This window comes from Lygodium microphyllum, chromosome 7 (genome assembly GCF_053477565.2).
Source record: "Lygodium microphyllum isolate KBCC chromosome 7, Lygodium_microphyllum_v1.1.10, whole genome shotgun sequence".
Classification (NCBI taxonomy): Eukaryota; Viridiplantae; Streptophyta; class Polypodiopsida; order Schizaeales; family Lygodiaceae; genus Lygodium; species Lygodium microphyllum.
Window position 1 is genome coordinate 54779020 of NC_141141.1, and position 27359 is coordinate 54806378.

General features: G+C 42.7%; 1 protein-coding gene across 1 annotated transcript in view; it reads right to left on the minus strand.

Moving 5' to 3' along the window:
• HCF101 (ATP binding protein) overlaps positions 1 to 27143 on the minus strand; it is a 68579-nt gene extending 41436 nt beyond the window's left edge. The window contains exons 1-2 of the mRNA XM_087681379.1: positions 26915 to 27143; positions 26446 to 26589 (exon numbers count right to left, since the gene is read on the minus strand). Coding sequence (XP_087537505.1) covers positions 26446 to 26589; positions 26915 to 26972 — 202 coding nt within the window. The 5' untranslated portion in view covers positions 26973 to 27143. The remainder of the gene's footprint in view (positions 1 to 26445; positions 26590 to 26914) is intronic.
• Between the last annotated feature and the right edge of the window lie 216 nt (positions 27144 to 27359).

A 27359-nucleotide genomic window follows, 5' to 3' on the forward strand; every position in this document is an offset into this window, starting at 1 on the left:
TGAGCATGTGAGGAAACTCTAGGGTTTGTAGAGAGAACACATTATGTACAACAACTCACAGCTACTTAATGAACTCAGACAATAGGATTGAGAGTGAAGAAGAAGAAACCCATAACTCAAAGAACAAACTCATACTATGAATGAATGAGCTACAATCAGGAAACTCAATGGACCGGAAGGCTGTCCAACAGCCATTGTCTCTAGAAGCTGGCCAGGGGATGCTCTCCAAGGATGCGGGAATGCAGCAGTGATTGGGGACTGTAATCAGCAGATACAGTAACCTAGAGACAACGCACGATTTGGAGGAGAGGCTAGGATGCCAAAAAGAGGTGTGAAGGGGCTGATGTGTGAGAATTTGCAAATGAATGGAAGCGTGAAAAGACAAAGTATAAGCACCGGCACGAAGAGTGAAAAGTGGAGCCCAAGTGGAAGCACAAGCAAGTAAAAGCAATGAGAGAGACGAGCTAAGAAGAAAGGAGCAAGAGAGCAAGAGAGAGAGACACAAGATGTGGCAACTCTAACAGTCACAATGTGTGACCGGCCTCCCTTATTCTTTTAGTCACTAAAAGAATAAACAATAAAGTGACAATGATGGGCGCCCGCCACACGGGTAGCGTAGGCACACGTGCCTTTACCCCCAAGAACATCCCACTTAAAGGCCAATGTGCCTCTAATGAGGAGACAATAAGAAAAAAATGACAAAGTATAACAAGATGAGAAAAGACGACATCTCATCCAACACTCATCATCTTCCTAAGAAAGGCAAAGCACTCCAGTGAGAGACTTTTAGTAAGTAGATCTATAGGATTTTGGTCAATTGAGATCTTGACAAGCTCGATCGGCGTGTCCTTAACGACCTCTCTAATAGAGTGGTAATGCACCTCAAAGTACTTTTGTCTTCGGATGGAAAACAGAATTCTTGTTGGCATGTAAAGGTCCTTTATCCACCTCAGTGTATTGTACACGTGTATTATTATGTTGTACATGTGAATGCACCCTTACGGGCCCTAAGTATAAATACATTTTATTATTTGTGTACCAACACATTTTTGGTACACCCAAATCAGCTCGTACTCTCTGTCACTCTCACTCTAACTCACATGCACACTTCCCCTGCTGCAAATCTTCACACTTCTACTAGCCACGCACTCAACAATCGGTATCAGAGCACACATTGTGCACGCTTCCCGAGCAAGCAACCTATAGGTAGCAGTCGGACCAGCTGGACCAGCTGCAAATCTTCACGCTTCTACTAGCCACGCACTCAACAATCGGTATCAGAGCACACATTGTGCACGCTTCCCGAGCAAGCAACCTATAGGTAGCAGTCGGACCAGCTGGACCAGCTCCCAACCAAGCTACAGACAAAACAGGCAGACGTGACAAGCACCGCAACAACCGTTCAGACATGCGGGCTCCAGGTCAGCATGGCGGTCACTAGGAACTGCATGGCGGGCGACAAACATGACTGGATCTACTCGCGACCAGGACCAGCGACAAGAAACCGGAGCACGCGGAAGCTTAGTGGTGCTCGCAATGACCAGCGCGCAGGTGAGAGAAGACGCACATGACGGGCTGACAAGACAGGCAGGTCAACGCCCCCCCCCCCCCCCCCTTTTTTTTGATAAATCAAAAAATTTTCAATCTTTCTTATTTCTTGCTCTTCTGGGTGTTTGCACATGTAAGCGCAAAATACAAATCTATGGAAATCTGGACCTGGGAGTTTGGGGCTTTTCCCAGATTTGATGCTATTTATGCTTGGTAGTGATATTTCTGTCAGAAATTGCAGATATTGTGCATGTTGATCTCAGTTAAATTGGGGATTTTGCCAAATTTGTTGGAATTTCGCTCATTCGAGTAAAATTTCTTAACACTGGACCTAGAAAAATTGGGGCTTTTTGCTCAGCTGGGTCAAATTGGTTGACATTTACGCATTGTTGGACCTAGAAATTTGGGCTTTTGTGCAGATTTTGATAAATTTCTGCAATATTTGCCGTGTGGTGGCTGGTTAATGTTTTTTTTTTTTTAAGTAGAGGTTTATTGCTAGTTGGGCAAGAACAACAATGTATTTGCTAGTTTAGCTTGTGCTCTTGCAGTTCAATGCATTTACACTTATGTTTGTGATAAAAATGGCTGCAACTTCTTCCAATTCTGACATTAAGAGTTTGATGGAAATCAAACGGTTTGATGGTCATGGTTTTGACCTTTGGAAAGACCATATGCAGGGCATCTTGTTCTTAAAGGATTGTCAGGATGCTTTGCAGGAAGATAAACCCGCACAAATGTCTGATGCGAATTGGGCAAAAGTCAACAAAAAGGCTGTGGCTTATATAAATACGGGTGTCACTGATAACATTTTGAAAGACATTAAGGGCTTAGATACTGATCATGCAAAATGGGAGAAGTTGAAAACTACCTATGAGATCACCACATCTGTTAATCACGTGCATTTAATGCGCAAGTTGGTAAATATGTGACTGGATGAGTCCAAGCCTGCAGAGCTAAGCACTTGAGTGCATTTACTAGTATTTTAAATTAGCTCCAGGATGCTAATTTGGATTTTGATGATAAGTTGAGAACGATCTGATCATGACACTACCTGATTCCTGGGAGACCTTGGTAGTTTCTCTCAATAATAACCCCAATCTCTCATATGATGGTGTAAGGGCTGATGTGATTGATGCACTTTTGTCAGTTGATGATGGTGTCAATCAGACTTGGATTGTAGACTCCGGTGCCTCTTTCCATGTAACTCCTTGCTTGGAGTGTTTTGCTATGTTCAATGCAGACAGTTATGGAAAAGTATATCTTGGAAATAACCATGCTTGCAGCATTGATGGGATAGGCACTATACACTTGTCTTTGGATAATGGACAAGAGCTTGTGTTGAAAGATGTCATATATGTGCTTGGCATCAAAAAGAGTTTACTATATGTTGGTCAGCTTGACTTGCATGGTTACACTACACTGTTTGGTGGTGGTTTGTGGAAATTGAAAAAGGGTTTCATGCTGATTGCAAAAGGAACCAAGAAGGGCACTATGTATTGTTTGCACTCTAAAGCTTTGAATGGCAAATTTCTTGCAGTTGCTGAAATTGGCTGTCGTTTGGAGTTGTGGCACAAGAGATTAGGTCATATGAGCCAGAAAGGACTTGATGTCCTTACCTCTTTGAAGAGGGTTGATGGAAAAGGCTATAAACTTGATTTTTGTAATGACTATCAATTTGAAAAGCAAATGAAATTTTCATTTTACTCTTGTGTCTCCTGTAAGTCCAATGTCTTGGACTTAGTGCATTCTCACGTATATAGTATGCCCGTGAAATCGTTGGGTGGTGCTGCATATTTTGTCTCTTTTATTGATGATTGTTGGGTTTATCTGTTGAAAAAGAAAAGTGAAGTGTTTGCTGTTTTTAAAACTTTTCATGCATTTGTGACCACTCAGATAGGTAGAAAGCTCAAATGCTTGAGAACTAATAATGGGGGTGAGTTCACATCTACTGAGTTTAAGTCTTTTTATGACTTGCATGGAATCAAGAGGAAGCTTACAGCTCCTTACAGTCCTTCTTCAAATGGTGTGGCTGAAAGATACAATAGGACTTTATGTGAGAGAGTGTGGTGCATGCTGTCCGTTGCTAATCTCCCTCATGGATTTTGGGGAGAGGCACTTAAATCCGCGGTTGATATTTGCAACCGCTCCCCAAACATGTCCTTAAATAATGGCATCCCTGAGGAGGTTTGGTCTGGCAAATTGGCCTCATATGACCATTTACGGATATTCGGTTGTGATGCTTTTGTGCATGTTAGAGATGAGCTAAGGAGTAAACTTGACAGAAATCCACCAAAGGCATTTTCATGGGCTATGGTGATGAGGGTAAATTTGGCCATAGAGTGTGGTTACCACAATCCAAGAAAATTGTTTGCAGCCGTAATGTTGTGTTTAATGAGGAAACGTTGCTGAAAAATACTTTAGCCTCTGATGAAGACGTGAAAAATGTCAAATTTCAGAATTTGCAGCCATCTATTACTTCAAATGATGAGCCTCATGATGCTGTACCACAGGCTGAAACTAATAATCAACACGTTATTTTTTAGCCAGATGATGATGGACAGCAAATAGAAGTACAAGGAGGTCATGGACAGCAAGATAGACTTGCTGATTATGAAAATGCAAGTGTTGGAAATGAAAATGAAGGTGCTGTACAGCATAAATAGCATGCTGAAAATGGCTTACAGCAGCCAATAAATGCTGAAAATAACATGTCTCCAGATGTAGACCCAATTCCTGAGAATGTAAATCATTGGGTATATAGGTCTACACACTTAAGAAGGCAGCCACATAGGTATGACCCCTCTTTGCACTATGTGATGCTTACAGATGAGGGTGAGCCTCTTACATATAAAGAGGCCAAGTCATGCAAATTCAGCAATAAGTGGGAGCTAGCTATGCAGAAAGAGATTAAATCTCTGTATGCTAATGATACTTGGGATCTTGTGTCGTTGCCCAAAGGAAGAAAGCCTCTTCCAAACAAATGGGTTTACAAAGTAAAGATAGTTGATGGGAAACCCAAGTACAAGGCAAGACTGGTTGCCAAAGGGTATGCACAAAAGGAAGGGATTGACTTCCAAGAGGTCTTCTCACCTGTTGTGAAGATGACTACTCTACATATGCTTTTTGCTCTCACTATTGTATTGGATTTAGAGCTATATCAAATGGATGTGAAAACAACTTTTCTACATGGTGACATTGATGAGGAGATCTACATGAAACAACCCAAGGGATTTGTAGTTTCTAAAAAAGAGCAGTTGGTGTGTAAACTAAAATGCAGCTTGTATGGGTTGAAGCAAGCACTACGGCAGTGGTACAAAAATTTTGACACTTTTATACTCTCTCATAGGTTTACACGCAGCCATGCAAATCATTGTTTGTACATGAAAAAGGATACAGATGGCAACCCCATCATACTTGTTTTGTATGTAGATGATATGTTGCTAACTGGGAAAAGAAAGACTAGCTTGGATGCTCTCAAAGATCAGCTGAAATCAGCTTTCTCCATGAAAGATTTGGGGAATGTAGAGCATATATTAGGCATGAGGATTCGCAAGGATAGAACGCAGAAATTGATGTTCTTATCTCAAGAGAAGTACATGGAAAAGATACTCAACAGATTTAACATGGCTGAAGCTAAGCCTCTTGGGGTGCCCTTACCTCCATATCTTAAGCTTAGTAAAGCCAGCAGCCCAAAACATGACATGGAAGCCAATGTTATGAAGGGAGTCCCTTATGCATCAGCTTGTGGCTCTCTTATGTATGCTATGGTCGCTACTCGTCCAGACATTGCTCATGCAGTGGGAATTGTCAGCAAGTTTATGTCAAATCCTAGCAAACCACATTGGGAGGCTCTCAAGTGTTATTCTTCGATATCTAAAGGGTATACAAAGAAAGTGTATTTGCTAGGGGCAAGGTGCACTTAGTCTGCAAGGTTATTGTGATGCAAACATGGTAGATGACTTGAACACTCGCAAGTCCACTAGCGGATATGTCTTTACAATTACTGGCAGGGCCGTTTCTTGGTGCTCCAGGTTGCAGAACATCGTGGCACTGAGTACTACTGAAGCTGAATACATATCAGCTACTAAAGCTATATGGTTGAGCAAATTTGCAAAGGATCTCGGTTTAAGTGGGAGGTTGTTGGGATGTAAAGGTCCTTTATCCACCTCTGTATATTGTACACGTGTATTATTATGTTGTACATGTGAATGCACCCTTACGAGCCCTAAGTACAAATACATTCTTTTCTTTGTGTACCAACACATTGTTGGTACACTCAAATCAGCTCGTACTCTCTCTGTCACTCTCGCTCTCACTCACCTGCACACTTCCCTTGCTGCAAATCTTCACACTTCCGATAGCCGTGCACTCAACAATTCTTAGACAACTGAATGGCACTTGTAGAATCCAAATGCAATCTAGGGACCATATTACTAATACCAAGGTTCGCCACTAGATGACCTAACCAAAGAGGCTCCTTGCAAGCCTCAATAGATACAACATACTCTATCTATGTAGTAGATAGGGCCATGCATTTCTGCACCCTTTATATCCAAGAAACAACACCTCTAGCAAAAGTGAAAACATAGCCAAAGGTGGATTTCCTACTACATACATATCCTGCATAATCAAAGTCAGTGTACCCTATGACTCTTGTATCCTAGCCACCATAACATATACACATATCTATAGTGTCCTTAAGATACTTCATAATACTCTTCACGGCATCCCAATGCCATCTACAAGGTGTAGCCATATAGCATGCCACAACACCCACTACAAATGCTATGTCGTCAGGACAAGTGGCTATCATAGCATACATCAAACTATCCACTATAGATGCATAAGGAATCTTGGCCATCTTGGCCTTCTGCTCATCACACTACGGACAATCGGCTTGACTAACCTTCACATGAGAAGATAAAGGACAGCCAATAGGCTTAACATCCTATATATGAAACCACTCAAGAACCTTCTGAATGTACTCCTATGATGAGTAAAGGAGTCCCTTAAGGTAATCGCGCCTTATACGTATCCCAAGAATATGTGAGACATGTCCCATATCTTTCATCTTTGAGCTAACTTTTCAAGGCATCCAGCTCATCGTGAGCACTCCCAACAATCAATATATAGTCCACATAGAGTACCAAAATCATAAGGTTGCCATTATAAGCCTTCTTCGTATATAAACATTGATTCATATCACTGCGGGTATATCCCTATGAATGCATGAAACCGTCAAGCTTGTGGTAACATTTTCAAGGTGTCAGCTTAAGGCCATAAGGGCTCTTTCTCAACTTACACACTAGGTGTTCCCTGCCTTATTCCTCAAAGCCCTTAGGTTACTACATATAAATCTCATTATACAAGTCCCCATGTAAAAAAGCCGTCTTAACATCCATCTGATAGAGGTCTAGATCTAGCTACATGACTAAAGCCAATTCCAAGTGTACAATAGTCATCTTGATTACAGGAGAGAAGACCTCAACGAAGTTAACGCCATACCCCTACTTAAAACCCTTAGTAACCAATCTGGCCTTATACTTATACACCCTCTTGCATGGCAAAGCACGCTTTCCACTAAGCAAAGGAACCATATTCCATGTATGATTTTGACTATAGTCCATCTCACTTGCATCCCCATAACCAAAAAAGATACATTTCACAAACTTAGGATTCAATTTATTACACTTATCATTAGGAATATGGCAAAAAGTCTCACAACCAAAGACACACAAATGAGCATATGATGAAGATTCTCCAAACCATACCTCCTCAGTAACCTAATAGTCAAGAGCAGTGCATAGGGATCGATTGATCAAACGTACAGTGGTATTAACTGCCTCAACCCAAACACGTTGTGGTAAGCCTGCTTGGCTAAGCATACTACAAACCCTCTCATGAATCATCCTATCCATGGGCTCAACCATACCATTCTAGGGTGGGGTATATGGAGCGCTCAATTGATGCTTAATGTCTATCTCATCACAAAACTACTCAAAGGCTTTAGATACATACTCTCCCCCATTGTCAGATCATAAGCATTTCAACCTATACCCAAATTGGTTCTCAACAAAAGCAAGCCAATGCTGAAATGAAACCAATACTTTCGATTTTTATTATATGGGATATGCCCACATCTTATGTGAGCAATCATCAATGAAAGTAACGAAATACTTCACGCCACCTAACAACTTAAAGACATAGGTTCACAAATATCAGAATGAGCAAAAGCAAGAAACTCACCTATGCACATAATGCCAGACTTCTTATACGAACTATAGGTCTACCTACCATAAAGATTAATCACAAGAATCAAAATATTTATAGTAAATAGGCAAAAAATACTGATAAACATTTCCATCCCCTTAAATAATAAATGCCCAAGGTGACGATGTAAAGAAAGTGAGCCCTAAAGTGAAAGCATGGATTGAAAGCAAAAGCCATGGTGGAAGGAGCAAGAGCAAGAGAGAGGCACACACAATGTGGGAACTCCAACAATCACAATGTGTGACCGGCCTTCCCTTTATTCTAATGTCACTAAAAAAATAAATAATGAAGTGATAGTGATAGATATCCACCACTTGTAGTGTACTGTTCGGGTATATGGGTACTATCAATGTAACTAATACGCGGCCGGTTAGGCACAAGCGCCTTTATCCCCAACAACCTTCCACTTAAAGGTGAATGTGTCCCTAGTGAGGAGAAAACAAGAAAAAAGTGACAAAGTACAAATGTACATAAGTACAATAAGATGAGAAAAGATGTCATCTCATCTAACGCCCCATCAACTTCCTAAGGAAGGCAAAACGCTCCATTGAGAGGCTTTTAGTGAGCAAATTTGTAAGATTTTGGTCAGCTGAGATCTTGACAAGCTCAATGGACTTATTCTCAATGACCTCTCATATAAAGTGCTAAGGCACCTCAATGTGCTTCGTCTTCGCATGGAAGACCGGATTCTTGGCCAACTGAATTGCACTCATTGAATCCAAATGCAGTGTAGGGACCATATAAGTAATGCCAAGGTCTACCACCAGACAACCTGACCAAAAAGCCTCATTGCAAGCCTCAGTGGGGCTGTAACATACTCTGCCTCTATAGTAGATAGGGCCATGTATTTCTCCACCCTGGGCATCCAAGAAACAACCCCTCCAGTTAAAGATGAAGACATAGCTAGAGGAGGACTTCCTACTGTCTGCATGTCCTGCATAATCAAAGTCAGTGTATCCCACGACTCGTGTATCCTAACCACCACTATCCCCTAACTGCAACCAATGAGCTGTCAAGACAAAGTATTCTCTCTCATAAACAATGCTGAAAGCTGCAATTACAGCATGCTGAAATAAATACAGCAATAAATCCAAAACCAAGTATGGGCAAATCAACCAAAGACCAAGCTCCCACTACCAGAAATATCCAAGGAAACAACCGGAATATGTAGAAGAAACTAGCAATGAAGATGTATACAATTGGTACCAAGGTCTATCACACCTCAATGTGTCAATAAATCATACATCCAGTAGGCATAGACATCATGCATGTAGTAGGTCTCACAAAGAATAAAAGAGAACTGTCAAATGCACAACCGACTAAGCAAGAGTAACAAAGCTCAATACATAGCCAAGAAGTGTCAAGTAGCTCCAAAACGCTCCCACTAAAGCAAAAGCCGAATGCCAACTAAGCAAGAAAAGCTCAAACATCAAAGACATGACACCTTAGTATCCAAGATACAAGAACCATAATTTGGAAGCAAAACCCAATGTAATATTCAAGCCCTTAACTATTGTAGCATCCAAGATAGTAACCACAACCAATGCGAGTGTCACCGAGCTCAAATAAAAACTCAAGAGCATCCTATAACATATTCAAGTGTATAGACCAATGCTAAGCATCAATACATTCATATAAAGCACCGATCTATTGTCTATCATCATCTTGTATATCACCGATCTTCGTTCAGACTTTTTATCTAATTGGCTTGAGATTTATTCATCATAGTCTAACCTCTCTCTTCTAAGGCTTTCTTTTTAAGCTTGGAGGATGCTTTGTCATTGGTTAGCAGCTGCAAGTTCTTCATCTACTACTTCATCATGTTCCAATCTTTGTGATTCCACATCCTTGGTGCACTTCGAGCCTTCTTCGAAGGATGGTTGTTTTCAGCATGCTTCATTTCTAGTGACTTTGGTGGCTCCCATCTGTATGCTATCTAGATGAGATGATGTCATGCTTCTTTGATGGTGATCGTGCTAACCAATCGATGGTGGTGACCAATCTTAAGAGGGTTGCCATGTTCTTTGGTGCCCTAGTTAGTTCTCCTCCACTCCTAGACAAATGGCTGCTCCATCGACTCTTGATCCCTCCAACTAACTCAAAGAGTGGTTTTGTATCAAGGAAGGAAGCCCTTTCCTCCTCCAGCATGGATGGGCTAAAATAGTGCCTAGCACTTTTGCCTCCAAGGGTTCCGGCATTCCTTGATCTCCTCTACCACGACATCTGTTCTCCTCCGATGCATGACTTTGCATAGAGCAAGGACATCCCTATTCTCTAGTAGTGGAGTGATGCTCCTCACATATCCCTAGGCCAAAGAGGGATGATTGTGAGAGGGCAACAATCCGAGCATGTTGATGCCTACTATACATTCATGCAATGTGGTGGATCTTGAGGGAGGCTTTCTACATGCATCAACATAGTGTGGCAATTCAAATCTTGGAACTGGCTTTCATGATCATGTTAGCAGTCGTGTTTGTCCACTGTCATCTCCTGCCTGTGAGCCTCAGACAAGGACATTAGGAGATCTAACACGTGTGCCATGTGCTTTGATGGAGGAGGCAGCTCATTCCAGAGCATGCATTTCTTCTTCTAGTCGAGTTTTGTGTGCATTTCTTGCATTTCCAATAAGTTTTCAACCCCTACCAGTGCCTATTTGCCTCTAGATTGCCTAGGATGCCATGTCATCATTTTCCAGATTTTTTTACACAATCGGTCTGCATTTATTGCAGTCCCGGGCTATTTTCAGCAGGTCAGTCAGATTTAGAGGCCATTTGGACAGGTCAGCCAGATTTAGAGACATTCAGCTATTTATAGCTGACCCTCCTCACTTGGCACATTCATCTTCTTCTGTTCCTTGTCAGGTGCTCCATTGTTTTCTGCAGTCTTCTCCGTCTCCAGCATGGACAGGAGGCTGGATAATCTCTGTCTCCGTCACTATCACAGTCGCTGTCACTATCAACGTCGATGCTACTGTCATCATTTCAGCCTAATCTGGTAACTTTACTAACAGCTCAGGCTGCATGCAGAGACTGATTAGTCCTCTCCTTTGTATTGAGCATTATTTTCAGTTAGTGCAGATTTCTTTCTTCATCTCTTGCGGTGTCTCCCTCTCTCCTCTCCATGTTCATGGTTCTCTTCCATTGCACACTCTCACATGGTATCATCACCGAAGTGAGTTCAAAAAGTTACCCCTTTGAGAGGAGACTCCTTTGTTAGAGTGAAGCAGTGCAAAAGCGTACGACCAAGACAGAGTGAACAAAGAGAGAAGAGAGAGAGAGACAAAGACAATGAAATGCAAAAAATCTGTAGTGAAGGATGCTGTATAAGGATGCAAATATACACATGGGTGCAAAGAGAATGTCTGTGTAAGTCTCCACCTCAAAGATCTCACACTCCATGAACCTCAAGGGCAGTCTCCAGCATTTGCAGCCTGAAAACTGAGAGCACAACTTCACAGGAGTGTGGAAATTGGAGCCAATAAATAGGCCACAAATAATACATCAAATAATGCAGGTCGGCAGCCGACTAGACAAAAACTATTCGACCTGCAGTCCAACCTGCTGCAGCTGTCTGGCTTGCTAGTGTCCTGTCGCCTGTTGACATCAGCTCCTGCCACGTGGGCTGCCTGATGCAACTGCTGGAAACTGCTAAGATATGCACCTGCCTGTCCAGGGAATGTCAATCTCTAACACCCCTAGGCTGAAAAAGTAGATTTTCAGCCATCTGCCCCTTGCTGGAAACACAGATTTTCTGCATTCTGCTGCTCCATACAACCTAGGCAAACCATCTACAATCCTTCCATTGTAGATGTGTAGCTGATTTCCACCATTCGGATTTACAGCAAAACACAGATTTTTGTGGGTGTTTGCAAGTATTGAAAATGTCTTATCACACCAGTTCAATAGCTTTGATGACTTTAATGATGAGATCTCTCATCACTCCTCTAAAAGGCGGTGTGATCATCGTGAAGATGGGAGGTCCCAACCCCGTTCTGGAACCGGAACCCTCTCCTAACAAGTCACGCAGATCATAGCAGTCCTCTCCTCTTCCCTCTCTCCATGTCTCCCACAAGGCCCATCCTTCTCACCGTCGAATGCCTATGATGGCACCATCAATACAAGTGCCTGTTCTTCCTTCTCTTCCCAAAGAAGACCGTTTTGTTGGATCAAATTATTCACTTTGGTCGTGTAAGGTGGAATGTATACTTGACGCCTTCAACCTTTGGGAGTTTGTTACTCCCTCTATTCCACATCCCATGGAGGATCCTGTGGAAAATCAGAATCTCACTCATCAGTTGATGTAGACCCATGAGCTGTTTATATAGCTCCAGATGGCTAGGTTTAGGGTTTTCCCTTCCCCTCAAGACCATTCACACTCACCTACCCTTATCCCCTCCAGCATAAGGAGGATTCACATGCTTACACCCTCAACACCCCCCCTCAATGCCAAGTGGCATTGGATTACAAAGCATGACAGGATGTCCCCCCTTAATCCACAATGAGATGCCTTTATAAATCAGGCTACAAAGATGGTTATAGGTAGAGAGTTTACAAGACTAAAAAGAGTTGATCTTCAGTTGATTGGGAGGAAAAGTTAGCCTCCAATTCCTTAGGTGGTTCTGAAACTCTGGGACACTTACTGGTAATATGCCCTATCTTTTTGCATTTATTGCATTTCTTTTTTTTTTGGTACTTCTTCCAATAATTACTTACAATATACCCTTTTTTATGACAGAAATAACACTTTGTGGAAACTGTGTGAACTAACACTTGCTCACTGAAAGTAGATGATGAAGTGTCCTCCTTATGGTTCCTCTTCTCTTCATCCAAGCATGATTGGATGGTAACTTCCAAGCTAGGATTTGGGATGTTTGTTAATGTTGTTACATGAGTAGGAAAAACCTTTTTGACAACCTTCAAAAGGATAGCAATAGCATCAAGTTTTGCTACCGGTGCTTGTATGGAAGCAAATTGGGCCATAAGCCCCTTCATATAGGAGATAAATTTTCCAAGATCCTCCCCTTCATTATATTCTAGGCTGAAAATTTCAATTTTAAGAAAAGTTTATGAATTTTTTCCACAGATACCATAGAGTTTTTCCAACTCATCCCATTTGGCCTTAGCAGTAGAGCATTGATCTACATGATGTATTAAAGATTCATCAAGGTGAAGCATGACGATAGCCTAAGCTCGTTGATCATCTTCCACATCATTTGGGTTGGAAGGATTAACAGGTCTAGTCCCCATGATGAGAGGCCAATAACCCCTTTCCATCATCTTGTATTTGATAAGTACTTGCCATGGATGGAAGTCATTTCCGTTAGATTTCCGGATTTGTAGACGAATGTCAGTATAGGTTGAGGCCATAGAAACATGAAATGCGGAACGCGAACGGGGAACGGGGATGTGAACGGGGATGGGAACGGGGATGGGAACGCCAAACCTAGGAAACGGGGACGTGGGAATGGAAACGGCATTTAAAAAATTAAAATTCATGAAAAAATTTTAATATTTCACTCATAATCCATGTGGACTCTGGAGTGTTAAAACTTAAAACCAAGGTATATAATCCACAAGGACAAATCATTTTAAATTTTAACTTTAAGATATCATGCATCATTCTAAAACTACTCATTAGAAATTGAATTGCAACTTACAAGGCTCAAGAGGTAAGCTATTCAATTATAAATAATAAAATCCATAATACATATGCCAAAAATGATAAAACAATGAACAATGAACTTTACTTTAAAGTCTAAGCTAAAAGAACATGCCTATGGTACCATTGCCAAAAAACTTAAAAGATTACAAATATGAAATTGAAGTCTAATCTTTGAAAGAACATGCTCATTGCCCCAAAAAAAACTATAAATATAAAGTCTAATCTCTAGACTGAAGCAAAATGTGGCATGCCAAAATAGCCCAAAGATCAACTGCAAGACTGCAAGACTCAAGTACAAATATAATATCGGCATGGCACAACTGTCAGCAGCCCAAGTGTCACACTGTCATCAATGATCATAATATCATATATAATGTAAATGTGTCATGTATCATGAGACTCATGATAAGTAAACTAAATCAAAGATCATGATCATGATTTGAGGCTACTCTAGCCACTCCTGAAGTGCCAATCTCATCATCATGTGTACCATGAATTGCTGCATCTCCCTCAACATCAGCATGTGTCTCCTCTTCTTGCTGCATCTCTCACTCTGTGAATGGATCAAGCTTTGTTGTCATACTGTTACATAACATCCTCAAATTAGCACTAACGAATACTAGATCGTTTGCCCTCTCCACATCAAGACGGTTCCTCTTCTTTGAAGCAATGTGAGCATATGTACTCCACAATTGCTCCAAACAAGAGGAGTTAACTAACTGACTCAAAAAACGGATGGCTAGTTGCTGCAACTCAGAACCATCCGAACCATAGTCCTCCCACCACAAAGCTGCCCCAATCTTACAGCGATCCTCCTGTGCATCCCCACAACCAAAAGAACCCCGAAAGGTCCTATAACATAAAAGCTGATCTCTAATCTTTCGTCTAGTGCCATGATCAGGCACTAGATGAGACAGTATAAGTCTCCATGCATCCATAACCTCAGTGTCATTCTCCTGACCCTTACCCTGGAACTCAAAATCCACAACAGATGCAGCTGCATGCATGGGTGAGCTATAGGAGTTCCACCTCGTCACAACTAAATGGTGTATCTCCTCATACACCTCATCATTTGGTACCAACTCTTGCAACTTTTCATTCAGTCTATCCATAGCCTCATATACCTTGCCAATGCAAGGTTGCATAGCATCCATAATCCTCAATAAATGTAGAATAGGTGATACCATAGCATCTATCCGCTTTACATCATCCCAAAAAGTGGAGTTATTTGCTTTCTCCAAGCATAAGATACCTCTAGGAGTATTTGCCAATGTTGATGAGGTAAACTCATCAGTAAGAAATAACTGCCTCAAGGCACCACTACATTCTCTTAGCCTGCCTAGCATCAAGAAGTTAAAGGCCAATCTGGTATCAGAGTATTTTAAAAGTGTCTTCTTCGACCGCAAAGAGAAGTGATGGCGAAGAAACTGGTGATTCAAAACAAAGCTAACCATTTGAGCTCCTTGCTCTATGACAGGTGCAATCCATGACAGGTTACCAATATCCTTTAGTAGGTTGTTCAAGCAATGAGCCATACAATATGAAACTGTGATATGCAGATAATATCCCTGAATAATAGCACCTGCTGCCCTATTTGCGGGCTCTCCATCTGCAACAAATCCCACAATATGCTCTAGGCCAATAAGCTCAACACCTGTAACCCACTCTGCTGCAAGTACATCCGCTGACTTTCCTATCCCCGATGCATCATATGAAGATATGAAATACATTTTCCCACGAGAATAAGCAACCATACCATGAATGGATCGCTTGCATGTATCACTCCAACCATCAGCAATCAAGGAAACTCCATTTTTAGCCCACATGCTCTTTCTAGTCACTGTTGCTTCCTCAACAAGGCGCTTTTCCTTGTCGAACAAAGTGGTGCGTAAGGTCTTTGATGATGGAGGTACATACGAAGGCCCATACTCACCAATCTTCTTGCACATCAATTTAAAATACTCTGACTTGGCTGCACGAAATTGAATGTGGTCATGATAAAAAAAGCATGCCACTGATGTATCCACCTCTTCCTTCTTCTTGGGATCCCAACTAGCATCAAGTGTGCTTTGTCTATGTGCAACATGTGGCATTGTTGATGCCATGGCCGATGCAATGCCTGCAATAGGTGTGGAGATAGTACTTCCCGATACTAACCCTGCTCTGGATACATCTGATGGGGATGGTGTCACAAAAGTTGTAGGGTCAACTGCAACACGTCGTGGTCTAGATGCAAGATAAGCTTGTTGACCTGCTACACGGTCACGAAGCTCCCTTTGCTTCTCCAAGGTCACATTCGGACAAAATTGTACCTCTGAATTTGGCTCATATAGGAGATGAGCTCGGACCTAATTATGCATAAATATTAAAATGGAACAAGTGGCAATTGGTATTCCATATTCTAATATTTAAGTAAATTTGAAAATTTAAAATCAATAAAAATTTGAATTACAAATACTCGGCTCAATGGATTACCTTGTTTGCTCCACTAGTTCGCTTGTATGGGCAAAGCTTGCAAGTGCATGGTCGAGATCCTCCACCACTCAAAGGGCGGTCAGCATTTACTTCTTCCCACCATAACCAATCATCGGACCTTCTTCCTCAACCACCAACCCGACGAGTGGGGCGGGAAGATGAAGCCATTTATGATTTCATGCTGAAAATTGAAGGCTCAAGAGTCGAGAGAAGGAAAAATTGAAGGCTAAAATTGAAGGCTCGAGAGAAGGGAGAAGGCTCAAGAGTCAAGACTCACTCAAGAGTCGAGAGAGAAGGGAAAAGGAGAGAAGGGAGAAGAAGAAGAAAAGAGGAGAACTTGGAACTTGGAGAAGAACTTAGAAGGAAGACTAAAGAAGGAAGAGAAGGGAGAAGGTTCAAGGAAGAAGGAAGAAGAGAAGGGAGAAGTGAAGAGAAGGTAGAAGGAAGAAGAGAAGGAAGAGAAGGAAGAGAAAGAAGAAGAAGGAAGAGAAGGAAGAGGTTGGAGGTGGGAGAAGAAAGAAGAGAAAGAAGAGAAAGAAGAAAAAGGAAGAGAAGGAAGAGAAGGAAGAGAATAAAGAACAAGAAGGAAGAGAAAGAAGGCGGCTGGGAGCAGGATGCAGGCGAACTGAGCACAGGCGGGAGCAAGCGAACTGGGAGCCGGCGAACAGGGCGCAGGCGAACTGGAGCGGGCGCAAGCGAACTGGGCGCAGGCGAACTAGAGCGGGCGTAGGCGATCTGGAGCGGGAGCAGGACGCGGTTGCAGATTGTCCGAGCGGGATCAGCAGGCGGCCGGCTGCAGGTAAGTTGTGCCACGTGGCGTTCCCTATCCCATTTCAGACAAGGTCCCTGCTACGTTCCCTGTCTGAAACGGGACAAGAAACGTTCCATCAATTGAAAACGTGGTCTACGACGGATACGTGCCGGGAATGGCGATTCCATGTGCCGGGGGGCCGTTCCGGCCGTTTCCTGTCACTATGGTTGAGGCCATAGGAAGGTCTTACTCCTTGCTAAGTGCAAGTGGCAATGTCTAATCCTTTACAATAAGCTAGGAATAGCTCAATGCAAGCAAGTTTAATACAAGATGTTTTAGACAAGGCGGGCAAGTATTTTTGCACTTATAAGTGGACACACAAATATTACAAAAATGGAAGAACCTTACTAGAAGTGGTTTACTGATTTAAGCTTGTTGATTAGAGAATATCAACAATTAAAAATATGACAAAACACTTTAGTATTAGTGTTAACAAACACTAGTTGCAAGCTTAGTGTAATGCTTGACCATAACCGGAATAGTCCGCCTCAATGCACTCGACCTCATCAATGAAGCTTAGCAGAGGGCTCCAAACATGCAATGGGCTCTGTATGAAGTGTATCAATGATTAAAATCACTGTTAATGATAACAATAAAGAGAAAAAAGCAAGAAAGTCAAGCTTTCAAGCTTGTGGCTATGGTTGCCACAAAAACCACAATTATGATTTTGCTCTATGTGAGCAGCAAGGAAAGAATTTTGCCAAACCCTCTTAGATGGAGATAGCCTAATTGGAAGGCTAACAAAGCCCTATGGTGGCTCAAGGGGTTGTGCCCTCTACTACCCGTACTGTAGCGCAAAGTCTCACACTGTCCAAATTGCACCAGTTCTGCGTTTTTCAGCAATGCCACCTTCATTGTTGCCCAATATCAGTGTTTGATGCCCCATGCTGAAGCGCCCTAAGCTGGCTATGAAGTCTCTAGAAGAAATCAAGAGCTGATATGGCCTCCTTTGCTTGCACCAAGTCCACCAAGGTCAGGGGGTTAGGCTATGGCTATGGAGGTCAAGGGATAAGATGAAGAAGATGGAGGCTCACGTGCACTTAGTGATGGGTGATGCTAAAGGAAGCTGAGGAGATCAGAGATGGCTCTAATACAATGTGGAAAATCAAAGTGAAGCAACATTGAGATGTGCACAAGAGGGAGAGAAGAGATCAAAAGTACAAGAACAAGTCTTGCTTATTAAGTTGCTCATGAGAGTACAACTTGGGTCACGCTCTCCAGCATTTTCTCCTCTAGTCAGAATTTTATGTGCATTTCTTGGGTAGTTTCTGCATTCTTCAGCCTACCTCACCTGCCGAACATTGTCCACCCTTTCCGGTATTTTTATGAGCATTTTTGGCTTTTTTCCAGCATTAAATGCTAGTTTGGCCCCGCATTTCAGGCCGGCTAGTTTTTGGGATTTTTGGCTGTTTATAGCCATTTCCCACTCGGCAGTTTGTTAGATTATCATCTTCCCTCCTTCCTTGGCAGGTGCACACTCCAACTCCGTCATCTTCCTCCGTCTTCAGTGCTACCGTCATCATCAGCCAGATTTGGTGCCCTCATTGACGCTATGGGCTGCATGTAGGGACTGATCAGTCCTCCTGCTGTATTCAGCATTTGGTCCTTGTTCAGTGCAAGTTTCTTTTCTTCTTCTCTTGCATATTGTCTCTCTCTCTTCCTGTGTGTTTCGAGTTCCTTCTTCCATTGCGCACTCTCACATGATCAACGATGGATCGTGCGGCCCTATGGGATCGGCTCAATTCTAGAGCTTGATCTTTCCTCTATGAGTTTACATGGTTCTGTCCTAGTACATGTGCACAGGTTGTAGCAGGCAATGAAAGTGTGGACAAAGCTTGCTTCTTTGTACCATCAAAATAATTTTGCCCACTGGATTACTCTTGAGAAGAAATTGCAAATACTTACTATTTGTGACTCTCCTTCCATGAAGGATCACATCAACAGATTGGAGGATATGAGGGATGAGCTTTCTTCCCTCAGCAAGATCATCTCTTCAAAAGATATGGCCATGATTCTTTTGACTCGGCTGTCCTCTTCGAAATACAATGTCTTCTACACCAGCCATCTTACATCGACAACCCATGAGACTCTTCTATGATGGAAGGAGCTTGCCCCACTTGTCTTGGAGCATGATGAGTATCAAAAAGAGGTAGCCACTGGATCTAGCTCCACGAAAGCTTTTAATGCAAGTACAAGAGAGGGGAAGAAGAAGGAGAAAACTTAGGCCAAGCCCAAGAAGGAGAGACAGGAGTATTCTTGAGGCTCTAACACAAATTCAAAGAACCCTCGATGCCCACACTCTTAAAGGGGACACAACCTGAGAAGTGTTGGAAGAAGTACCCTCCCCTTCATTTAGGAGCGAAGGATGGAATTGCATCATTCGAGCTTTCCTCTACCTCTATACCACTTGTTATCTATGAGTCCATGCTCCTTCATATCCATGAGTTGGAGGAGCCTTCTTCAATGAATGACTCGTCTTCAAAATCCCCTTGGCTCATAGATAGTGATGCTTCAAGCCATATGACTCCTTGAGGTGATATGGTATAGGATCCATTTGAGGATTTAGTTACTGTTAGTGACATTTTTTTTGTGCCTATTAGTGGCATTGGCACTTTGCCGTTATTTCCAGGTCGTTTCTCTAGCTCTATTTTGGAAGTCTTATATGTTCCAAGGTTAGGCTTTTCACTCCTTTTAGTCTATGGCCTGACTAGACTTAGTACCTAGGTTGTCTTCACCGAGCAGGTCGTGTTTATTGAGATTCTACTTCAAGAGCAATTTTCATGACAGGTTGGCAAGAGAGAAAGAGCTTTACAAGCTCAGTTCCCCTTCTCTTATGCAGGGTCCTTTGCGATAGCTATCTATTGCTGCACCCATTTCCACTTGTGCACCATCTCTTCCACACGTCTGGCCTAGTGTTTCAAAGGGGGCTTCCCACAATCTCAAAGAGCTTCTTCATCAGCGGTTTACATCGACAAACTTCATCAGCATTGGCACTCTTCCTGCTACCCTTGAATCCACATCTTCTTTGGCCTTCAGCCACATCCAAGGTCTAGCAAGAGGTGTTAATAGTCATGTTTGTCATGCATTGTCATCTCCTACCCGTGAATCTCAGTCCGAGTCAAATGGGGACATTACGAGCTCTAGCATGTATGTCATGTGCTTTGACAAAGGAGGCAGCTCATTCTAGAGCATGCATTTCTTCTTCTAGTCAAGTTTTGTGTACATTTCTTGCATTTCCAACCACTTTTCAGCCCCTTCCAGTGCCAACTTGCCCAAGGTGTACCAATAGACAACTGTCTCAGGACCCTACATGAGAAGGGAATTGAACCCTATAAACCCCGCTCTCCTGCCAACATGTTGCGATAACAGCCCCTATAGTAGAATCCTCAATATAAACAGCCTGCTCGATGAAGACAACTCGATACCAAGCGTGGTAAGGCCATAAACTGAGAGGAGTGGGAAGCCCAAATCCAAAATATAAAGGGCCTGTGAAAGGGAGCTCGACACATGGATGGGAAATAGAGGCAAATTGCCAATACCACAAATAGGCACCGAAACAATGTCACCAACAATGACTGAACCCTCAGAAAGGCATAGATCCTGCAACAAATTACCTTGTGGAGTCATATGATGAGAAGCTCCACTATCAACCAGCCAACGCCTCTCAATAGACGAGGCAACCACTGAAGAAGGCTCCTCCAACTCAACAATATGAATAAACACTGGCTCATGGGTAACTGCTGGAGTAGAGGTAGAAGGCTCAAATGTTTTAGCTCCATCCTTCGCTCCTGGATGAAGGTAAGGATACTTCTTCCAACATTTCTCCTCTAGATGTATCCCCTTCCCACAATATAGACATTTAGGCTTCTCTAAGTCAGAGTCAAAGCCTAAAGAACTCTCTTATCTTTTAGCCTTTAACTTCCCTTTCTTCTTCATCCCCGCTGCCGAACAACCAGTGACAAAAGCTTTGGTGGAGGTGGATCCACTGGCTACCTCTTTGGCGTGCTCGTCATGATCAAAAACAAGCGGGATAAGCTCCTCCCATAGAAGCTTCTCAGGAGTCCTCAATGTAAGAAGGCTGGTGTAGAAGACATCAAACTGGGGAGATGGCAGTTGAGTCAAAAGAATCATGACCATATCCTTTGAAGAGATCATCATGCCAAGGGACGCAAGCTCATCCCTCATGTCCTCCAACCTATTGATATGATCCTTTATGGAAGGAGAATCATCAACAGCGAGCATTCATAATTTCTTCTCGAGAGTAATTCGATGGGCAAATGTCCTTTGATGGTACAAAGAAGCAAGCTTTGTCCACTCTTCTGCTGCTTTCTACAACCTGCTCACATGCACTAGGATAGAATCCTATAGGCTCATAAAGAAAAAGGATCGGGCTCTAGAGTTGAGTCAATCCCATAAGGCCACAGATCCATTGATGATCCAATGGTGGAATCCTCTAATGGATAGGGAATAGGATGGGTAACAAACTCCCAAAGATCAAAGGTATCAAGGATACACTGCACCTTACACGACCAAAGCAAGTAGTTGGAACCATCAAGCCGGTTCTCTTTGGGTAAAGAAGGGAGTATGGGCACCTATACAGAGGGTGCCATAAATGGCATATGAAGGCTAGCAGAACGGGCCTTCTGTGAAACATGGAGAGAATGGGGAAAAGAGGGATCCCGTACAAACGGGCTAGGTGACCTTCAGTCATCGCATGAACTAGTACGAAAACCTCTCCGTCTCTCAAAGAGGAAGAAATAGAGACATCTTTGATATCCTACAAGACACCCACAAAAAAATCTATGTTTTGGCACTAGACATCCCTAAAACAAGAGGAAAATGGCTACAAGATCACAAGGAAGTGATGTAGAGAATCCGCCTGGGGGAGATAGATTGTCGCCTGCACAAGGATTGTCTTTGCTGAGGAGAGCTGTCACCTGACCAAGAAACGTTGTATTTGCAATAGAAGACTATTGCCGGAATGAGAAAACTTGTCGCCTCCAGCATGAGAGAAAGTGGGCAGCAAAATGGGTACTTGGCACAAGAAAAGCAGATGCCTCCAAGTAGAAAGCTGTGTTTTCAGCAAAATGCTGATATGGCAAGGCCGTTGGCAGTCTGGGGTGGTCTCCTCCACGAGAAATCAGCTTTGTGTCTCTCTTAGGCGATGATACCATGTGAGAGTGCGCAATAGAAGAAGGAACTCCAACACACAGGAAGAGAGAGAGACAATCTGCAAGAGAAGAAGAAAAGAAACCTGCACTGAACAAGGACCAAATGATGAATACAGAAGGAGGACTAATCAGTCCCCGCACGCAGCCCACAACGTCAGTGAGGGCACCAAATCAGGCTGACGATGTCAGTAGCACTAGAGATGAAGGAAAATGATGGAGTTGAAGTGTGCACCTACCAAGGAAGGAAGATGATAATACTCTAACTAACTACCAAGTGAGAAATGGCTATAAATAGCCAAAAATCCCAAAAACTGGTCGACCTAAAATCTAGGGCTAAAAATATGGCATCAGCATTTAATGCTGGTAAAAATGCTCAAAAAAATCCAAAATGGTGAACAATGTCAAACAAGTGAGACAGGCTGAAGAATGCAGAAATTGCCCTTGAAATGCACATAAAAGTGCTCTAGAATGAGCTACCTCCTCCGTCAAAACAAGTGATAGACAGGTCAGAACTCCTAAAGTCCTCATCTAACTCAAACTGAGGCTCACAGGCAAGAGATGACAAGGCGTGACAAACATGACTACTAAGTTCTAACAGTTTCTTGCAAATCATTGTTATGGTATGGGATGAGGTGAAGGACTTTAGGGGCTTGTTGCTCCCATCATTGTACGTTTCATTTTATTGACGACTCATGATTTGAGAGAGGGTGTTAGTGATGTAAATTTCATAGGTGTTAGGCTCTTTATTAGGCTTTATATGAGTCTTTCCAAATCTGCAAAATCCTTTACTTCTTTTAAATCCAAATCTAATCTTCCCCTTCTTGATTTGATGCTAATACCTTCAAATCTGAGTGACAGGACTTTTAGTGTGTTGGAATCAGTGAGTAGATGAAGTAAAAAAGGAAGATTAGTGTAAAATGACACTTGATAGATATTATTTGGTGTTTGATCTGCTTTCTCTCACGAGCTTTGTGAATAACTTTTGAGTTTCCTCGGGCACTTCCAGAACTGTAATGAACTTCAAAGAATATTACTCAATGATTAAAATAACTGTTGATAACTTCAGTGAGAGAAACAATGAAAAATGTCAAATTTTTTAAGCTTTGGCTATGGCTTCTACATTAGGGTTTCTGGGGGCAGCCTGATTTTTTGCTTGGGCACTTGAATAGCCTGTTTAGGGCTAGCTCATTTGTCTTGGATCTGTTGAATTGGATCACATCCACTTAGAGAGAGGGAACCTAGGGGTGGTGTTGGTCACATGTGCCATTCACTTGTCTAGGTTATATAGAACGTCTCTAGTATTGTGCTATGGATTTGTTTATGTGTTCTTTGCAAAGTTCTTATCTGTTCTTTATGTTCTTGCACTCTTACGAACAATGTCTCTTTGCTTCCATTGCTGCCCACTATAAAACAACTCTGAGGACAAAAATAGCCTCCAAGTTCGGCATAAGAAACCTCATAACCTACAGCAAGTCTAGTTCTCCACCATGTCTTATCTACTTGGGCAAAGGAGCCCTAAGATAACTTGGCAAAGTGATGGAACTCGAGTAGAAAAACATAGTAAACTCTCTACCAAAATCTCATGGCTAGCCTATCAAAGGGACTCCAAGTTGAGATGACCATAACAAGAATGCCACAGCACCAATGCTGAAGAAGAGCAGGCTGCCAAAGCGAGGAGCTTGTATAGCTCACCATCCTACTAATTGATCCAAAGAGTATCTCCAGATAAAGCATCCTCCCACCTTACCTCCTCTTAAGTAGCCCAGTGACGCCATAAACAAATAGAAGGTCAAATCCACAAATTTGATAAGATAAAGAACTTCAGATGTCGTATGGAGATCTTAATGATCCAGAATAAGAGGAGCGGCACCCACATCTCAAATAGGCACAGTAGAATTGTCCCCTATGGTGACAAAGCCAACTCGATCAAGGAGATCTCAGAGCCAATCAGAGCTAAAAGTCATTTGACTCAACACACTATTCTTAACAAGCTAGGGCTTCTCTAATGAAGAAGTCAATGCAGTGTCCCCCACTTTGTTTAAGTACATGAAGACAAACTCTATCCTCGTGTGTCGACGTAACCTTAGACTCCTTATCTCCTTCCTCCACCTCAGGCCAATGGTGAAGGTACTTTTGCTGAGTAGTCTTCTCACACCAAGGCCACTTGGAATAACTCTTGTTCTCATCCTTGTCTTTGTCCACCTACTACATCTTTTGTTTCTTTGCCTTCTTTTGCTTTTATCTATTCCCTGATGTGCTAGGCTCTAGCCACAAAAGCACGTCTAACAGTACCTACTTCTCTAGAACCCGTCTCCATGTGTCTTGCATCCCTCTCCGGGATCATTGACCCTAACTCCTAATGGTATCCCGCACTTGGGATCATTGACCCTAAACCCTACATAATGGTATCCCGCACCCAAGACGTGAGGAGACTTGTATAAAAGACATTACACTTGGGTGAGGGGAGATGAGACAAAAGAGTCAACCATATCCTCCAATTGAATAGTCTTCCTAAGGGATGAGCTACAGATCCGCGCATTCCAGGGAATCACTGTTATCAAGGTGAGGAATTATGAATAGGATAAGGACTGGACATAGTGACAAAGATCAACATCTCATATGTGCCGAGAACAAGCCTTCACCTTCAAACAACATAATTGGTGCCATCCAACTTGTAAGCTTCGACTTGCTAGAGGTAGGTGTCTACCAGTTACGCTAGATCCTCCAAGCCAAAAATGCAAGAACACCATCACCAGAAGAAGAGAGAGACGTATATCAAACTGTTGGGGGATGTCCACCAGGCTGAAAAAGCAGCAGGAATAGCATGATCAGGGCCAAAACACAGCTATTACACGCCTGAAAACTGCAAGAAAACTGTCAAAAAAGCAGCAGGAGCTAGTGTGGCTGCCAAAAGCTGAGAGAGGTGCATGCAGCTGAGATGGCAACTGAGCATAGTAGTAAATGCAGATGCTATAGAGTGCCTCAACAGCAAAAGACCCTAGGCCTGGTGCCCAAAAAAAGGGTTGCTGATGATAACATAAGGTGAAGCAATGTCTTCATAGGCTAGTGAAGAGGCATGCAATGCGGGGAAGACAGGACTGCATGAAAAAATGGAGGTGGCTATGCTAGGGTTGAGCTCTTGCACGAAGAACAATGATGATGCCCTGTCAGAATGTCAGCAGGAGGAGGAACATGCAACCAAAAGACAAGAACGATGCAGGGCAATGATGAAGGCGGTAAAAAACTAAGACTAAAGATGAAGATGGCAGATGTAAGAAAGCTGCACATGCGCAGTATGTTAGCTGGAGTGAGGGTGCTAGAAGTGAGAAGGTCGGAGACAAAATGAAGGTGTTGGAAAAGAGACAGGATACCCAACTAACAGGCCGCCAGGCACACACGACCTACAGAAGCACAAAATGTATCCGGGGCCAAAGACATGGGCAGGCCCAATGCGGGGCTCACAACCAGGAGATGTCCATAACTGCTATCAAGATCCTCTGCAGGACACAACCCTTGGATGTAGACCACGCTTGTCACAGGTAGAGTTTCCTCGGAGGCTGCAAGTATGGTGAAAGAGCAGTTGGTCTTCACAGACCTCCAATCACAGGTTTAGAAATAGAGAGTATGATCAAAGAGTGGTCCATCTTCACAGGCCTCCAATCAGGCTGCAGGTATGATCAAAGAGTGGTTGGTCTGCACAGGCCTCTACAAAGACTACAAATAGGGACTAAAGTCTGAAAGGGATGGTCACATCATGACATAGTCAGTAGATGAGGCTACCCCCTGGATTCAAAGAAATCTAGCATGTGTGGGATGGTTTACCAAAGGAGATATTCTAATTGTGGTTGCAGCCTATTATGGAAAGAGATGCTCTATGTTCACATTACGGGATGATGGCAGACTAATAAAAGAACAGATTGACCTTCATGAGTACTCAAGGTTGTTTATTACAAAGGGTTGAAGTGATCATGCACGATGACCAGAAGTTGCACATAGATTCTGCTCTTCTCTTACAGAACTGACGGAGTAACAAAGAAAATTTGCATTTGTTGTTGGTTACGACTAACCTATAAAGTCAGCAATGACTACGTGATATTCAATCAAAAAACAAGAATTTGAAACAGGAGCTTTAGTACAAAGTTGTGAAATATAAGACGCAAAGGATTCTCAAAAGGCTCCCTCTGAGTTCTCTGTCTGAGTGCGTTGCATAAATATGGATGGCCTAGTTGAATGAGTGCATGGTGGTGCCTGATTGTGTAAGTTGATAAATCATTCATACTGGCCAAGGCCAGATCCAAACCATGCTCTTGACAAGATTCCTAGTGAAGACTGGGAGCTCTTTGAGAGTGAAGCGGGCAGAGTTTTGAATGACTGCTGGCAGTGATGGGGTGAGGCAAAACTGGCAGAAATTCTTCTGGAGGATGGCAATCAGAGAAGCTCTTCAAGTAATTCTTTTGAACAAGGAACATGATCAAGTCTTTCTGAGGAGCAAGTAATCGGACAACAGACCTGTATGCACTGAAGCTTTGCAAGTAATCGGTGCACTGCGGGCACAATGTTGTCCATCCTTCTGAACCGACAATGGTAGCAGCTGCCCCTTTGTACTGCACTTGACCAATGTCGAGTTGTACCGGTGCAAGTTTTCAATTGACACTGCACACATTGTCAGACACGGCATTCAATAATCATTAAGATGGCAGTTTAGTTTCGACTGTGCACATACAGCCATTCTCTAATCAAAAATTTGCAGCAGCCAATTCCTCAATTCTCCAAATCAGCTCTTTTCTTCAGAAAAATATGTGTCTCCATCTATTCACTAAAGAGAATGTGCATCCTGGTTGCGCTCTGGAGAGCACTGAACATGGGCATCCATTCCCGGACATGATCAGGAATCATATCTTGGGTTTTGTGTGTGTGTGTGTGTGTGTGTGTGTGTGTGTGTGTGTGTGTAGAGAGAGAGAAAGAGAGAGAACTTTACCTGTGTAACCTTGCCTTCTGAGATTATAAGAATTAGCACACTTCTGCAGCACCTCCATATGCGCGTTCCTGAGAAATGCTGTCTCCACACACGCACACCCACACGCACACACACTCACTCTCTCTCTCTCTCTCTCTCTCTCTCTCTCTCTCTCTCTCTCTCTCTCGCGCGCCCGATCACCTAAGCTGATGCCCAGGTATGTGCATTGCAAGCACACCTGCTTCCTCTTTCTCAGTCTCTCAGTTTCTGTCTGCTGCCGAAAAAGTATCAGGCAGCATGCCACGTGTAATCCAGATTGTGGCCGAAATAGATTATGTTCATTTCCGTTTGCTAATCCAAATATCGTAGGCACGAAAATTATTCGCATCTGTTTCAATTATCAAGATTTGAATTGAATGAATGAATTATATAGTATTCACCCCCCAAACACATTTTTTTGAAGCCT